The 17,985-nt window shown below is 36.2% G+C and overlaps 1 protein-coding gene across 5 annotated transcripts in view; it reads left to right on the top strand.

Annotated features, from left to right (window-relative positions):
- The window catches only part of CNST (consortin, connexin sorting protein), a 48,648-nt gene that overhangs the window by 677 nt on the left and 29,986 nt on the right, over nt 1–17,985 (top strand). For 2 of the 5 annotated variants that reach the window (XR_005626370.1, XM_039697704.1), the window contains exons 2-4: nt 1,474–1,570; nt 3,932–3,953; nt 13,581–14,018. Coding sequence is in view for 4 of the 5 variants with exons in the window: in XM_039697704.1 (XP_039553638.1) it covers nt 1,568–1,570; nt 3,932–3,953; nt 13,581–14,018 (463 nt within the window). In the remaining variant the exon portion in view is untranslated. Of the gene's footprint in view, nt 1–19; nt 501–1,473; nt 1,571–3,931; nt 3,954–13,277; nt 13,352–13,580; nt 14,019–17,985 lie in introns of those variants that run through there. The other 3 variants (XM_039697705.1, XM_039697706.1, XM_039697708.1) reach the window with 3 other exon arrangements.

The following is a 17,985-nucleotide window of genomic DNA, read 5'->3' as shown; positions in this document are numbered from 1 at the left end:
CCCGGAGCCGTGCCCCGAGCGGAGCGCGGGCAGGGCTGGGGCCGGGGCGCCCGGGAGGGGGCTCGGCCGGCGGGCAGCGCTCTGCCGGGCGCCCGCGGAGCGATGCGTGCGCTCCGTGTGTCGGCGAGTCCCAGGAGCTACGTTTTTAGTTTGAGGTTTGCCTGGGTGTTTCACGGGAGTCTTTGATGTCCGCGTCTGCAGCTAAATAGTCACTTCGGGACTCGGGTGTTTGTGTCGCCTGCCGCTCCCAGCAGGTGCAGGATTCTGCTCCGGCCGATCTCCGGCATCGGTCCTTGCCGGCTCCTCTCCGCTCCATACCTTGTTGCAATTACGGTTTAGGCGAAACCTGTAATTTTCGATGGCAGTGACGTTGTCCTTTCGGCAACGTCCCCAATGCCTGAACGAGAAATAACTTTAAGATCATCTTCAAGAGGTTTTCAAGTTCTGCCAAACTGGAGTTCATCCTTCAGGGATGCTGTGCCAAAACCTGTCAGTGGCAGGTGAGTGGCCGCAGTGTGATGGGGAACTTCCAAACGTGTTTCCCTGCTCCCTGTCTCGGTTGTGCGGAAGGTAAGAGAGATCTGGCAATCACAGGGTACACCCGGTCTTCAAATTAATGGTTCAGAAGTAGACTTCCTGTATGATTTTCTGCAAATTGCTTAATTTCTTGTATCTTGTTTCTCTGTTTGTGAATTGAGAAATTGACACTTCCCTACTTGCTAAATAAAGTCGGTTTGTTTGGTATATCACTCAAAAACAGAAATTGGGATAGAAAACTGTGCCTTTGTTGTTCTGTTTTGGGGGGACCTACATGCGGCACGAAGAGCATCTGGGCTGAATTTAGAAAAAATGCCTTAGCAAATGCAGCAGTCCTTCAACTCTGCCATTTATTTTTAAATACTCAGCTTTTTTACACTGAGTGCTGTAATAGTTTTCCCTGTGCCTTAAGGGAAATGGACAGATTGTTCTGCTGGATGATGGGATAGACCTCAATCCATTTTTAAACTGGACTTTATGTTTTAATAGCTTGTTCCCTCTCTTACTAATTAGTCTGATAATTCAGTAATTTGTAGGACTTCTAGAACATGAAGCAGAACTTGGTTTTCTTAAAGCAAATGTCTAGCGATGTCCTAATTCAGCAGTCCTTATCAAAATTTATTGACAGCTGTGGCCACAGAAAAGTTTGGTATAGTTTTAAGCTCAATTAATGAATTTTGGAAGTTCTTGTTTTTGGTTGGAGGACTCAGGAGTGCTAGGGTCATCTTTGAATGGGCTGTTCAGAGCAACTGAGATTATTCAAAGGATTGTTTGCTAATAAAAGCCAAATGACAAAATGCCCTGACAAGTCTTTGGACACTAGAAATTATACACTTTTCTTCATGACTTCATTTATTTTAGCTTAGTGCTTGCCTGGGTTGAACTACAGGTCTCTATGGGCTAAACTTATGGTTTGTTTTTTTTCCCCCCTGCTAGAACTGCTAGATACATGCTGAATCTTTCATGCATAAAGGACTACCTCTTCATGACCTGGTCATTGTCTTTGACAAAGTGGTGAAACCATAGGAAAATGGTAAGTTTTTAACTTTTTTTTAAATTTAGGAATTACAATATAGAAAATTGTTTAATACATTGAAGTGTATCACAGGGACATTTGAACAGTTATTTGTACATTATGGTTGATTGTGGGATATGTTTTCTAGTTTCTAGATCCAGCTATCACCACATGCACCACATGCAAATATTTGAATTTACGGTCTTACCTCATACAGCCTTATGTCTTTGTAAATTATGGGCATTGTTGAGTGCTCTGGAATTGTTTCCTCCTAATTATTATTTCCTGAAATAAATCAGAGGAAATCAAAAGGGTTACCTGTTTGATTGGATTCCAGTCTGTGCTTGAACGAAAAGAGCTCATTAGTTGTATGGGTCAAAAGGATAGTAAAGAGATTTGATTTTTTTTTCAATGGTTCTAAATACCTTTTGCATTTATCTTTATTTGGCTCAATTTAAAGCTTATTTTTCCAATTGATATTATAAGATTAGTCTTTCAGTATTATTTTGCTGTGTTGTAACCACTTAGCCATAGTAAATATTGGCAATGGTTTCTAAGTAAGGGTGAAAATTGCAAAAGTACCTGGATCTTGATCTCAGTTTTTCAAACTCTTATGCTTATGCTTCATTTTAAGTACAAATTTGGCAGAATTTCTATCTTCCACCAAAAGAACCTGATGAGTATGTCAATGGAAATTTGCATGATGGTATTTTTGTCTTGTCCTAGTGAATACTTATCATTAGAGTCTCCTCTAAAGACTCAGAATACAGATTAAGTTTGAAAGGTTTACATGTTACCAAATACCACCTCTAATGTGACTTTCAGAAAAAGCTTTCAATAGAAATGAAAGAAGCTCTTACAATAGAGCTGAAAGAATCACTTAAGCCTATTTGCTTCAGTAATGTGAAAATAAAATAATCTGCTACATGCTTGAGTTGACAGAAATGTTTCTGCTTTGCTGAGAAGCAGGATGCTGCAGAATTATTGTTTTCATTTATTTTATTAAGCATACTTGAATAATTTTGTTGTAATGCTTTGGTTGGTGACCAAGGAAAATAGTAGGAGTGGTAAGATTTTTTTTTCAAAAGTGCTCTAAGCACTGCACATTCAGGAAAAGAGTCTCTAGGAAGAATTATTTTTTTTAAAAAATGGAGAGTAGCCTCATTCTTTTGTCATATTTTCTTGTCATCACTGTCCCCCGCTCCAAGCCCATATATGCACAAAGGAAATCTCCCAAGAACTGAAGTAGCATTTAATCCTATGCCACAATCTGGTTTGAGATCCAGTGAGTTTGCAGCCTGTGGGTTGTGTTCGACATCTTCCTTTCAAGTGAAAGTCTGCCTTTATAAGGAGGTCAGGCAATTTTGTATTTAGAGCTGTTACAGTCTATAAACCTTAACTTACTGCTTTCCTGCATGTCCTCTGTTGACAATTAAAAATTGTTTGACATTTGGGTGGGGGCAGTGGCTGTCAGGGGAGGTGAGTTTTGCTGTTTGGCCAAGCTATTAGTAGCAAGGGAAATTAGAATCCAAGGTTCCTTGGATGCTCGCCTGCTCCATGTGACAATGTAGATTCCAGGCTGGCGCTGAAAACCTGATTAATAGGGAGTTGCTGTCCTGTAAAAGTCTGTTAGATCAATTGTGTAGATCACTGGAGAGTAACTGCCTAGGTACCAATTAAGTGAAACTATAAAGTAAGTTCTCCTTTGAGATAGTTTCTGATCACTAAGTGTGATGTCATGTATGCTAGAATAAACTTATTTGAATAAAAAAGTTAAACCACTCCTATTTCTGATCACTAAGTGTGATGTCATGTATGCTAGAATAAACTTATTTGAATAAAAAAGTTAAACCACTCCTATGCTATTTTTCTTATGTAATACCATGCTGTTTAATAGGAAAGCTTTTTCATACCAGGTGCAGATTGACTTTGCAGCCTTACAAACACTGCAGCAAAGTTTACAGCTGACAAAAGAACCATTCAAAACAAAAGTAAACATTTTAAAAATTATCTCATGCCTTGAATTCTGTCCCTGTTGATGCTAACAACAGTGTCCATGTTTTATCTCCTTTCTAATGAACACTAAGCGATATTTTTGACATTTTCGGTGGAGAGGTGAAGGGTTTTGTAGTGTGAAGATGGTTGCGTAAGCTGTGTATTATAAGGCATTTTGGCAGGGTTACAAATTTCTCACTCTGTACTTTGTCTGTGTGTACAGAGGACCTCAGTCCCTAGGGCTATCAATCTGGTATCTTTCATCAGCACTAAATTTACTGCAAATAATTCTTGTGTGCATGCAAAAAAAAAAAAAGCACTATTAAACCTTTGTGGGCAGGAGTGAAAACATTCAAATAGATGCTTTTTCTGTTTATTTCTCAGAATTTCTCTTCGTTGAATTCTGGTGAGCATATTCTGATGAATTAAAGTCACTCAGCATGTGTTTGTGTGTCTACCTCATCATAAGTTTTTATCCAGAAGGCTTTCAAAATGTTGCCTTGCTCGAGAGCCTGTCGCACCAAAGATTTTTTTTCTTGTTTTTTTCTTATTAATCTATTTACAATATAACCGTGGTGTCTTTGAAACTGTTTGGCTAACTGATGAGGAAAGTGAAATGCTGTTAGTGCCAGAGATTCCTGTATAGAAATTTTGTTGTGTTGTGCGCTTGCTTTTTAGGAACAGAGCTGCTTAGTGCGAGTGTGAAGTTTTTTCCACTGTTATTCCATTATGCTGCTCCACCTGTCCCAAGTGAATTGCTAATGTGTGGGCTTAGAATGTGAGCTTCAGCATGGCTTTTGTCTGTCCATGCCAATGATTTTCTTGGGTTTTTTGTCTGGAACATTAATGTTACACTGGAGGGCAAGTTCAGATCAATTCAGAGCAACTTTAAAAAAAGAAAGAACTAAAAACTAATAATGGTATTCATTTTATCTTGGTAAAATGAGCATGTTAGGAAGATTTTTAAGTTCACTTGATGAATATGTTGAAATAATATGGAAATTCTTAATGTACATTTTGGAGGTTCTTTCTTAATGGCTATAACTTGGAATTTTGTGTGCTTTTAGCCTCTGAGTGAGGGCATGATGATCTTATCACTTCAGACCTACATTTCATCTGGACCTGGATCACAGTTCAGCTGTTGTTCATTCTGTTTTTACAGTTCTACAGTTGACCCAATTTGGCAAAATAATCAAATTGGGGTGCATCTTGTCCTGAAATTACACGTTTGTCAGTTGTTCAGTAATATTTTGGCATTTTCACTGACTCATGGCATTATTTTATAAAGTGACATACACCATGCAGAGATTGCACATTTGATCCTAGAAAGATTTGATCTTGGCAAGAGTTGGCATAAAAAATTACTCTTTGTCCAATGTTGTTTTGGGAGGTGCTTAGTTTCTTACCTGGATTTCTCTTTTTTTCCTGGAAGACTGTTGAAGTCTACTGTGTTAAAACTGAAATATAACATCATTAACACAAGGAGAAATAATAGTCATGCAGTTTCTCTATGGGCCTTTAAACTTCTTCTGTCATGGAATCATTGAAACAATCTCACTTTGGATTTTAAGTGAAATTAAGTTTTGCTACCTTACAGTACTGAGTTTTTGTTAATGTTTGTGATAGCGGCAATTTTGTAATGGAAAGATCTTTCTTAAATGGAAACTAATTAAAGTGACCTTGATCATAGTTTTTTGAAAAGCTGATCTGAAACAAATCAGATCTCTGTTTACAGGCTCAGATACTGCAAGCATTCAAATTCCATAGGGAGAAACTGTGTGCTTCAGAAAACCTAAGATCTATTAGTCAAAAGTATGTGTAAATTGTTAGAGACAGCTCATATAGCCACTATCTGTTTACACAATTAGAGCTGAAATGAATTTACCATAATAACTTCCTGTTGAAAGGGGGAGAGTTAAAACAGCACTCAAGGCTAAATTCACCACTGGGTTTAAGTAGTTTCAGCTTCATTAGCTTCAGTCAAGTTACACCAGTGATTAATTTTTTTGGGGGTTGTGATTTGCTTAGCATAGGTCTCTTACAGTTCATATATGGTTAAGTTCTTGCTCATGCATTTAAGGGCCAAAAAAAGAAAGAAGAAAGAATACCAGATTAAATGTATTGTACCTCCTTACAGTCCTTGTATGAAATATTTATTTCATAATCTCTCATTGTATTAATCTTTGCTATATCCCTGTGAAATGTATCAGTACTTTGTGGTTAAGAAGTGCAATACAGATGATGTAACAGTGTGACTGACTTCATGGAGGAGGTTCAGAGCAAAGAAGGGATTTGATCTCATTCATTTGTATCTGACACTGAATAATGTAGAAACTAGACCATCCTTTCTTTTAGAAATGTAAGGTAACAGATGCAAGATTTCAGTAGAGCTGCTGAGTATTCTGATTTTCTATTGATGACAATTATCAAAGCTCTAACAATTAGCTCTATTCTTAATAAACAAAAGTTTATTAACCTTCTGGTTGGTCCTGCAGGCTTGATAACAGAGGGACTGCAAGTATGTAATACTTCTGGACAAGAATTATTTCATAACTTTCATGGACAGCTTTCCTTTCTACTTGTGGTTGCTTCTGGCATTGATATGATTTAGGACCTTATTGAATATTTTTTTAATCATACCTTTCTGTGTGTTGATGAGGACTATAACATTTGCTTGTCCCTCATCAATATAAAAAAGAGTGGAATTCAGTCTTACTATGAAATGTAATTCTCAGAAAGTCTTGAACATTCTTCTTTCTTCAGTTGGGCAACTTTTAGATAGTTGCCTCATTCTTGTTTGGATTTCAAGGGATCTTTTCTGAGTTTCTGCTTTTTCATATATGTTGAAAATTGTTACCTGAGATCATGAGAGATTTTATATTGTATGTTTTCTAGCAACCTCTTAGGAGATGGTAGGATCCAACAGCTTTCTCAGGTCTTTGGAAAGTAAAGATTTGGATAAGAGTGAGTTGAGCTGGTTAATTCTCATAAATATAGTTTGTGGGTTTACAGGACTTTTCTTTTCTTTTTTTTTCCTGTAAGGAAAAAGTACCTATCCTAGAAAAGATGCATAAATTTGTCTAGTAGGAAGCTTTTCATTTTTGTTATGCTTTGTAATCAAACTTGTGCACATGTTCTGAAGTGTAACAAATCGGAGTGTTCTTCAATTAGAAGGAAAATTTAAAAATAAAAAAAGGCAAATTACTACTTTTCAGAAGACTTAATAGGAGGTTCATGCATCCCAAGGCAAGACCAGTTACTCATAGGTTATTCCTGAGCAACATTTGTCTAGACTGTTTATAAAAGAGCTTCAATGGTGAGAGTTCTCCATTCTCCTAAAGCAGTCTGGTCTACTGCCTTTTCTACCATATAGATCTGGTTTTTGTTGCAGATAAGAAAAAAAAAATTGAACACATCGAATGGTTGCTTTTTGTTCTTGTAACATTCAGTCAAATTTGTGCCAGTGGAGCTTGAAACCCAAAACTTTTCAGACACTTGGGGGACTCATCACTGTGTGTCTTGAGTGCTGACAAAGAGGCTGTTTGTGTGAAATTTTTGAGAGAACTGTCATATGTTCTACTAAAAGCTACTATTTGTTTCCAGACAAACTTCTTGTATTTGGCTACATGACTGAAACATATTTTTTAAGTGATGTTAAATGTGGAATAGTAGATTATGTCTGGCAGTATGTTTATCATTGTTTATTAAAACTGTGAATAAGCAGTATGACTAGGAAGCTTAGAAGTTGAAAATAGCATGTGAAACTTCCTCTTTAAACCTCACTATTCCTGCTGTTTATAGATGTGAAGATCATTGTGCCTTTAAATGCCACTGCCGCTTGAGAAGTGTCACTTCAGTGTCAGAAAGTACAAAACCACCAAAGTGTTTACGCTCAGACATTTTTGTAAATTCAATGAAATTAGATAAACCACTCTGGTATCTGGATACTTCTTGAAGGAAAACAGACTTAATGCATTTGAAAAAATACACCTCTTAATCTGTGTATCTGACACAGAAGCAGAAAGCACGTAGAAAGATATTTTTACCCCTAGTACATTTTTTTCAAAGCCCAGCAGGGCAAACTGAACAGGCAGAAGGACATTAATGAGATTCTCTCATGGTGAGGCTGTCCAGTAAAAGGGCTGTACATTAGTCTGTCTTTTGCAGTGATAAACTTCCAGTGAGTCCATGCTATAAGGCAGCACAACAGCATGGGGTGTGCTTTTCTGCAGAGGTGTCAGGTTGGATAATGAAAGCATACATATTAATGTCTTTATTTCCTTTCCTTTAGAAACAGCAGCGTTCCAACTATTATGTTTCACATAAAATACAATGCAGAGCACAATTCTGTTAGCTGGAATTGCTCTGGCTTTGTGAGATGATTACAGCAACATGAATTGCCTATCACCTTTGTCTGCTGTCTATTTCTTTATGTTGCAAATTCTCTGATGGTCAAGCACATCTTCAGCAGCTAGTACTTGTCTTGGTTGTGGTGAGGCAAGGGCACACTGGTAATAATATTCCAGGCTTCTTTAGATATATCTTGGCTTGCACGTTAGATGAAGAAGCAAACAGTTGTAGAGAAGTTGCATTTGCACTTCTCTAAAGAACATATGTGCTCTTTATCAGCTCCTGTAACAGCATAGTAGAAATGTCCTTTTTCTTGCAAGCTAATGAACTCCTAATGCTATGTTGTATGTGGTTTTTACATAGTGTTGTGTAGATACTGGGTCATTTAGAGTTTCCCCCATCACTGAATCTTCATTTTGGTATTAAACATAAATGTTCATAGAGTGGGATCAACCTTTTTCCTTCTAGGTGGATGTTAATGGGCAGTAAAAAGAATTTCCAGTATATGTTTTGATTGTGTATGGTCATGATAGTTTTCACATTGGTTTTTATTAATTTGTAGAAGATTATTTATCAATATGAAAAGAGATACTATAATTTAAATATTCTCTTATGATTTATCTTCATACCAGCTGTCAGAAAGATCAACAGATTTATTCTTAAGAAATATATGGATTATGTTTAGTTGTTCTTTAAATTTTAGTGTTTCTGCAATTTTCCTTATTTTGTTCTAATGGCAGAAACACCAACTCTGTAAACATAATGATTTTTAAAACTACTTGTTTCATTTTCATGGAATCAATTTTTTGATTGTTTGGTTTTTTTTCTTGAAGAAGTGTAAAGCTGCTTGTGTTTAAGTAAACAAGAGAGTGGGAATATGCTAAAACCTTGCAACAGTAAAGAAAACTAAATTTCTTTAATACTAGTTAGTACCTATTTTTTACCTGTCCCTAAACCTGAGACTTGCTGGATTTCTTCTTTCAAATTATGGGGATTCCACAACATCTCTAGATAGCCTGTTTGGTTGTTTACATAGTGACCTTTTTTAGACTGAATTGCTTTTGCCAGATGTAGTGCTGACCCTTCCTTTCTGAAAGTGTTCTCTTGCTGGGATCCAGGTTCTCTTGTGTACATCTTGTTCTGTGTATATGGTGCACAAAAAACCCTCCATTATTGTAATTGATTAGTGCCTGGTAGAACATAATGAATTCTCTTGTGCATGTAACACTTGTTGTATTATATCTCAGGAGAAAAAGAAAGCGTGGACTCTTGGTCAGTTTTCTGTCTGGTATCTCTTTGAGATGCTTTTCATCATAACAAAAATGACTGGTTAATCCCTATTTCACATAGATGTGCTTATTTGTTCCAAAAGTTTGAGGATATTCCGTTTGTGTTAGTGAATTTCATGCTATTCCTTTTGGAGCACTTACTACTACAATTAATTTTGAATTTAATTAAATCCTAAAAAAATGCTTGTAACTGCTTCTAACTGCAGACTATATACTGCTACTGTGGTTTATCATTGAAGTTAATGAAAATATTGCATAGAAGCAGGACTGAGAAACAATCTGAAATGCCCATTTATTTTGAATAGAGCAGTGTTGGTGATACACTGAGGAGGCTGACTTCCAAAGAATTAAAATACTTAAATCTCTCTAATTAATGCAGAAAAATTAAATGGCATGAGAAGGAGAGAGGGGAAAATAGTGTCTTTGGCAGAAGAGCTATATGAAGCCAATCAAATGGAATAAAAAACCAGTGTGATGTAAACTTTTCAAATGTTAGAAGAAACAACATTATGATCTGGATTGTTCTGTAAGATACATCCAAGGTCAGTAGATGAAATACTACACTATATGTTCAGTAAACATTCACAGAGCCCACCAGTTGTTCAGGATAAAGGAGCTGAGTTAGTATGAAAGTTTAAGGGGCCTGGTGTTGTTTGTGGTTTTGTTTTGTTTTTAATACCCTCTTCAAATTTTATCCATGCCAAGTAGGGAGTGATCCTGCTTCTTACTACTTTTTTTTTTTCCCAACAGCTATGTTTAAGGTTATGTTTCCATAGTACGGATATATGGAAAAAAGTGAGCAACTGAAAAAGTTGTCAAAATTATATGAAGTTGTATGAAGTATATGAAAGGGAACACTGATGAGTATGGACCTTTTAAAACTGAAGTTGACCTAAAATACAAGCAAGGGGCATTTCTCTAATATACATACTGTTTGTCCTAAAGCAAACAAACGTACCAGTAACTTCTTCAATACAGATGTTATCTTTTAGCCACTTGGCAAATATTTTCCTTTTTTTTTTTTATTTGTGCTATGATCACCATGATTACATGTGCCAATTTTAAGAATCTGTGTGGCAACAGAAGCACTTTTATTCAACAGTACCTTTTAACAAAGGTCAGCACGGTTCTACTCAGTGTTAGCTTTTATTTCAATTTTGGGCAACCAGTGGAGGGAGAAAAGATGGGCCTATGAAGAAAAAATAATTTTTTATTAACATGTTGTTTGTTTTTACATTCATTTTAGTGAAATAAGTTCAGTAAATACAAGAACCAGAACCATATGTTAATGGTCTTTTAAATATAGTTTAAATCCTAAGAGAATTTAATTTCATTTTTGTTTATAAATAAGTGTTTCTACTTTTGTTTTTAAACAGAGCTAAAGTTCATTCTCACAGGATTTAGATTCACTTTGATACCTGCCTGGTGCCTTGGTAAACTCAAAAGGAATTACAAATAGTAGCATTGAAAATCAAGAAGGTAAAAAATTTCATCTGGGTGGGAGGGGAAATACTTCTAAAAGATCAAGGGCAAGAGTGTTCTAAATTCCTTGAACTAGCTTTTTTGGGTTTTTATTCTCTAAGGAGTCGTAAGGGTTGTAGAAAGGAATAGATTTTCAGGGCTACTTTTATTTGGAGAAATACTGAGTTTCAAGCAATAAAGAGAGAAATGTTGTGCTTTCCAGCTTCTCAGCTACAGAGGGACTATCATTCCAGCCAAATGTTCAAAGGAAGTGAGTTAACATTTTCCATCAGAATGTTAGCTTCCTCTACAGCAAATATCACTTGTCAAAAGCATCTTTTCTCATTTTTCACAATCAAATAGGAAACACCTTGTTCAAATGCATTTGTATTTCTCTTTCCCTTTGCTGGCTGTTAAAAGTATAAACTGTTTTCTGCGGATAGAAGCAAGACAGTGGTGGTAGGACATGCAGATTTGTTAATTATTGCTGTTAAAACTAATTCCTCATTGGGTTTGGGCAGTTTACTTCAACCTCTTTTGATGCGTTATTTGATCTATGGGCTGGGGAAAGCAGCAGTAGTTATTATTTCATGTGGCAGAAAGACTAAAAGGTCAATTTCAAATATAATGTTGTGTTTGGGATTATTTTTTTTAGTGCTTTAGAAAAGGTATCAATAAATCAACATGACTGTAGTATGGGTGTCTAATAATAGCTAGTTCTGATTCTTTCTGCTCTTATTAAAGTTCTGTCCTCCTCTTAACCTGCAATTTGGTGTTTAATTCTCTTTGAGAGAAAATTGCTTGATTAAGGAACATCCTTCTGGTGAACAGATGCATTTTCCAGATAAGTCCTCAGTATCTCCTCTAGAGTTCCCTCTGTCTTTCTGATGCTCAAGGAAAACCAATTATCACCTAATGTGGTTGCCAAAGGAAAATGCAACTTTCATCTCTATGTACAATTCATAATTCTTCTAGACTAGGACAGAACATTTCCATGAGAAGGGACCCTAGGGTTATCACCCTGTCCTGAGCAACTCAGGGCTGACCAAAAGTTAAAGTGTGCTGCAAAGAGCGTTGTCCAAATGCCTCTTAGACACTGGGGCACTGGCCACCTCTCTAGGAAGCCTGTTCCAGTGTTTGACCACACCCTCAGTAAAGAAATGCTTCCTAATGTCCAGTCTAACCTTCCCTGGTGCTGCTCCTGTGTTTTAGGGTAGGCAGTAATTTTTGTTAGACTGGTATGGCTGGAAGTGGTTAGCCAGTTCTTCAGGTTGGAAGCGGAGATGGAGTTGTCCTGGGTGGTGCTGGCTTTTGCTTTTGTACTGCCCAGCTGGTGGTGGCTTGTTGCCCTCTGTGTGCTTCTCTGGAACACCTCACTATCTATTTAACCTGTGCTTTGTGTGCTTGTCTGCGAGCATGTTTTGGAAACAGTGTCAAAAGCCAGTCACAGTAAATTGCATCCATTATTCCCCCTTCTGCTAAGCAAGTCAGTGTTTTGTAGAAGCACAACTTACCCATAAATCCATGCTGACTGCATTTGATGACCACCTTATCCTTCAGATGTTTGAAAATGCTTTCTGAGCTAACTTGCTGTAATGTCTTCCAAGAATTGAGGTGAGGCAGAGCAGCCTGTAGCTCTCTAAATCCTTCTTCTTCTGCCTAAGATAGCAGTGATGTTTTCTTTTTCTTTTATTTTCTTTTTTTTTCCCTCGGTCCTTTTAGCAACAATGAAGTTTATGAAGGAATAATTTGGGGAAAATCACTTTATTAATCTTTGTCAGAAATGTGTGTATGAAGGAAACCCTACTTATTCTTTGGATTTTTTTTCCATTTTTCTGCAACTTAATTCTTCTATAGCAAGTAAAATCAAAGATCGTCTTGCACATTTACCAAGTGTGTATTTCATTTACCCAGCTTGTGTATACCAAGAGTTAAGAAAGCCTGGTGAAAACAGGTATCCTAAAATGTACTTTCATTTACAGGAAAGCATAGGAACGTGCTTTAGGAGGCTTACCTAAGCTCTTCTATAATGCAAGAGTGCTTGCTGTTTCTTGGCTTCGCTATTCAAAACGTGAGCTAGATCCAGTGAGATGTACATAATGAAGCTGTATTTTGGGTATATGGTTGCTAATTAAACAGCAGTATTGCCGTGCTTCTAAAGGCTAAGGGTAGAAACTGATACAACAATGATCCTGGAACATGTAGGTCTTCTGCTAAGTTACTCTTTTTTTGTTCCTGTGAGCGTGTCTAATTGCAGCATTGATTGGAGCTGCACCTTCACAAAAAGGGAAAATTGACTCTTGCTGAGAGTAGGTGGGGGTTTTGGTTTTTTATCAACAAACCATCTGCTTCTGTGTATACTGAACACATGTTGAATATTTTCTTGAAAATAATGTGACAATTGAGGCAATAAACAAGTTCTACTTCCATCTAATTCTGATAACACAGTTAATCTATCTGCAAGTTTGATCTGATACCATCACTGACAGAATTAAAAGTTGTTCTCTTTTATTCCTCCCTGGTTTATTTTTATTTCAGGCTAACTATGATCTTATGTGACAAGAATGCTTTTGTTTTAGCCATGGATTTAAAGGGGGGGGGAAGGGGGACGTGAGGTGGCTTCTGTTTATCTTTTTGTTTTTCTCATTACCTCAGCTGTAACAACAGGAGAACTGTTGTAAAGATCAGCTGTGCTTTTGATCAGGTAACTACAACAATTGTAATTGGATAAAAATATAACTTTATAGGGGTTATTTGTGTGTAAATATCCCCCGTGCTAAGACTTTAAGTGGGTCAGTGAATGAAAGAAATTCCCCATACTTTTAAGCTGTATCTCTTGGCTAATGTGAGTCTTTATTGGCTGGCACTGGCTGACATTATTTATCTGTTATACTATACATATTGTAAATGCTTCATTCCATTTTATATTTTAGGTCTAAAAATATCTGGAGGGAGATTAAGTGTTTCAACAAGTAACGCTCTAATGGATGACAGAGACTTTCCACCAAATGATCTGCAAATAGACTCAAAGGACAGTCTTCCTGCTAACTACCGAGTAGAAAGTTTGGCATCTCATCTGATTCCTTCAGCTGATGAAAATGAAAATCAACTAGACAGTGATGGGAATGAAGTTCTGACCAGTAGTAGCATTGTTATGGGACGACAGGATAAAGGTGAACAGGATAACATCAATAATAATGAGAATATGGACAGTGGAGACTGGATCCCAAGCTGTACGGAAAGTGAGACTGGGAGAAGATCTGTAAATGTCCATATGGACCCTCAGCTGGAGGAAAAGGCTGTTACAGAAAAGCAGCCAGGTGGAAAAAGAAGTCCAAGAAGCAAAAGAAGCTCCAATAAAAAATCTAAAGGTACTTCATTTACAATTTTTTGTTCTGTTTATTTCAGAAGTAACACTGTAGTCTAAATCTGTGAGGTAACAAGAAATAGATTTTAGGTGTTGTACTAATTTTTTTTAGCATTTCATTAAAGGTTTGGTGGGTTTTGGTTTCTTGTATTTTTTCTTTCCCGGAACGGCTCCTAGTCTTCAAACAGATTCAACTCTACATGTTTTCACCTTCTGTATTTTAGCAGACTACCTAGCAAATGTAGCACACCAAGTAAACAGGAGTAGAGGGAGGTACGCAGTGTCAGTATGGAAACTGGGCTGGCATCCAAACCAGAATGGACAGAAATTCTGGCATTACAGTTTTCCTCTTTTGAACATCATGGTGGAGTACAACATTTTGGTGTCTTGGTCCCATGTCAGCATTTGAAATCTTGTTATTAGTACCAAGTACTTGTTATTGCCCTGCTGTTGTAAAATTTACTGACATTTTTCAAAGCTTACCAGATAGGCCTAGGTTGTGTGCTTTGAGTAACTGTTAAAAAATTTGTTCCCACCAATTTTTGATGATACTTTTTCTTTAGATATTTTGGATGTGAATTGGATAAGGAAAATGTAATGTTTATTGTATGTTCTTACTTGAAATACTTCTTCCCTTTTTGAGGGAGTAGGATTTAGTGTAATATTAGGTTTTTGCCATACATCCTAAAGACATCCTAAAACTTATGTGTCATAGTGCTGTATGTTCATTAAAATCAGTATGTTTCATGCACAGGTTTCTTTGAAAGAACAGCTGATTCATGTGTGCTTTTTTCCATGCATTTTAAACAAAATAATTTTAAAATACAATTTTCCTCCTAAATGGCAAGTCTTTTATGACCTAATGAGAAAGCTGATTATTACTTAAGGGATTATAGATCAGGTAAAGACAGGAAAGGAAGAAAGCCTTGCATTCCATATCTTGTACAAATAGGCAAAATCTGAAAAGAAAAATTATATTGTCTAGTAGAGATAAGAGCATTCTGAAATCTGTCATTACAGATTGAGAATGATTTCTCAGAAACTTTCTTCAGGCAAAATCTGAAAAGAAAAATTATATTGTCTAGTAGAGATAAGAGCATTCTGAAATCTGTCATTACAGGGAGAATGATTTCTCAGAAACTTTCTTCCACACTTAATAAGTACATATATTTAACCTGTAGATTTAAGTTTTAATAACAGAATAAAATAATTTAAATGAGATTGGCAGAGGTAATTGAGAACCAGTCATCTGTTATTTCATGATGGAAATAACAAAAAAGAAGTTGAGGAAAAGTTATACATACGTGTTGACATAGATGTCTGAAGCACAATAAGAGGAAGAAAGGAAAAAACTCACCTAACACTAGAAGTTGAGCTTTGCTCTTATTCTTTCTCCATGAGTTCGTATTCCTGTTGAATGAACTCATGCAGAAATACTGCAAAATGAGCTGTCCACAGTAGATTGAAGTTTTAAGACAGAAAATTCAAATCCTGAAAATATAGAAAATTTCATAGAAAAACCTGGCAATGTAGAAAACCACAGAAGAGAACATCCTGTCTCCAGAACATCCAAAACTCTTTAAAGTTCGAATTCTTATTAATAAACTCTTGTTACTTTATTAGTAAAGAACCTTGATTGTTAGAGAGGAAGATCAAAAAATAAAATTACATTATATCTGCCGTTGTTTATGGGCTAATAGACATTTAGTATTTTTTTCAATACTCTCACATGATGTTTCTTCTGTTTTCACAGAATGCAGTTGACTGTGTCACAATTTCTTGATGTTGCAAATGTCATTATTTTAGTGGCAATCTTCCATTTTATTCTCAGCACCAGCTATTTTAAATGATTACTGAATATCTCGCTACACCCTCTACATAAAGGTCCAAATTAGCTTTCTTCTCCTTATACCAACTCAGAGTTAAAGGAGAGAATAATCAAACTAGATGGGAAAATTCCTGAGTGGATAACAGTGGGAGCACCACACAAGCAAGCTGGAATATCAAACTAAATACTTGCATGGCATGTATTGTTGTGATTTTCATAAAAATATATTTTAAACTGCTGAGAAATCATGGATGAGTTACTTTGAGTCATAACTAAGGAGGAGATTTATTAATCTTTTTAAGCACACCTGTTATGATTGCTATTAAATGTTGTCATTCTAGAAAATATGACATTTGACTTAAAAAGCACATTGTTCGTATTCCTCTTCTTGCTAGTGACTAAAGTAATTTATGTAGAAAATTACATTTTAGTCATCTTTGTTTACTTGTGACTTGCTCAGCAGAATACTGGTGATCATTAGAGAAGCCAATCTTTCGCTCTCAACGTGTTTTTACTTTAAAAGAAAGAACAAGTATTCGCACTTTGCAATGTGTTTGAAACCCTCTAAATAGTTGTTTGTGAAGAAAAAGCAGTTATGAGTTGGATTATTATCTGTCTGTATATGCTTGGGATCTGTTGAAGCTAAAATTATCCTAGCTTTTCCTATCAGTAGACTGGAATGCAAGTTGAACAGTCATTGTACCTGGCTGAAGATCCTGCTGGTTCAATGTTCTTCCCCTGACACAGGCCAGCAGAGCATTTGTAGGTGAGAGTACAAGGACAGGGCAAACATGTTCTGCTCTCCATCTGCAATCTCAGGATTTCCCCAAGTGGAAATTCATAGACTTGTAATACTTTAGAGTGAATTTGTCACCTGACTTACAGTTGCTTCTTGCATCCATTTCAGTGCCCTGGAGTAAGCAGTTCCAGGATTTAATCTATTTATTGTTTGAAGGAGAACCTCCTTTGAGCCCTCTCGATGCTGTAAGAAATTGAGAGGGGATGGACAAGTCTGTAGCTCCTAGATCCCAATTTTTTCTCACATCCTTTTTATATACTCACCATAGTTTTGAATGTACTATGATTATATCTGGTTAGGGAGGACTGGTGACCAAAGAATACATGTACATTTTAACTGAAGAATTTAAACTTTAGTCATTATTCATAATGTTATTCCTTGTTAAGAGTTGTACTAACTTTAGTGTGGTAGAGATAGTGACTCATCAAGTTTAATCTGTTTCAATATATTTTTGTAAATATGGACTTCAGATTATCCATATTCTCTGAAAATAAATTCATCTTTTTTCAAAAGGTCAGTCCTGGCATAACTTAGTATTGTCAAATCATTATATGATTCCTTAACATAGTATAACATGGTATAACCTGCACTCAAGTCTTTTTTCCCCAAGTTAAATTCTGCTACATATGCTTTTTCTGTGAATTATTCCACTTATTTCTTATAGCAGCTTGAAGGTGGAGGAAGGAGGAAAGTGTTTGGGATGGAATTGGTGTTGAAGGGAATAAAATATATGAATATAAGATGGTCAAATTACATGAAAATTCAAGTAACGTTATTTAATTTAGGGTTGTGTACCAAACAAGATTTTGAGCTTGCTCAGTTGAAGTTGTATTTTTACCACCAAACTTTTATCTCAAAATCTCTTCTTTTAAAAATGAATAATCTTTAAATACTTGCTGGTCTTTTTTTCTTTTTTCCTCAATAGTTCTTGAATGAATCAGTCTGAAACAGCTTTCTGTATTGGGTACCAAAGAATGTTTAAAAAAAGAAATTGCCATATGTTTTCTGTACTAGAAACTTCTGTTACTGGTGACTTTAGTGCTACTGAATATGAAAATTCAAATTCATATAAAAAACAGAAGGCAACATCCATAATTTTATTTTGATAGCAAATCACTCATACTTGCACCTTGGATTTATCCTCAGGTAGGTAACAAAGAGCATCTTAATTTCATATACTTGCAGTATTAAAAAAGAGAAAAACCTGAGACATACTGAAAAATGTGGGGGTTTTTAAGTGTGTCAAAATTTGATCTCTTTTAGGCAAATGTGGGGCTGCTTCTGTGAGCTGTTGGGGAAATTGAGAGAACGTTTGCTTCTCTCCATATCTTAGGAAACATTGAC

The sequence above is a fragment of the Passer montanus genome, unplaced genomic scaffold, assembly GCF_014805655.1.
Source record: "Passer montanus isolate IOZ18808 unplaced genomic scaffold, ASM1480565v1 scaffold12, whole genome shotgun sequence".
Classification (NCBI taxonomy): domain Eukaryota; kingdom Metazoa; phylum Chordata; class Aves; order Passeriformes; family Passeridae; genus Passer; species Passer montanus.
The sequence above is the reverse complement of the archived record's forward strand: the minus strand, read 5'-3'. Positions and strand labels throughout refer to the sequence as shown.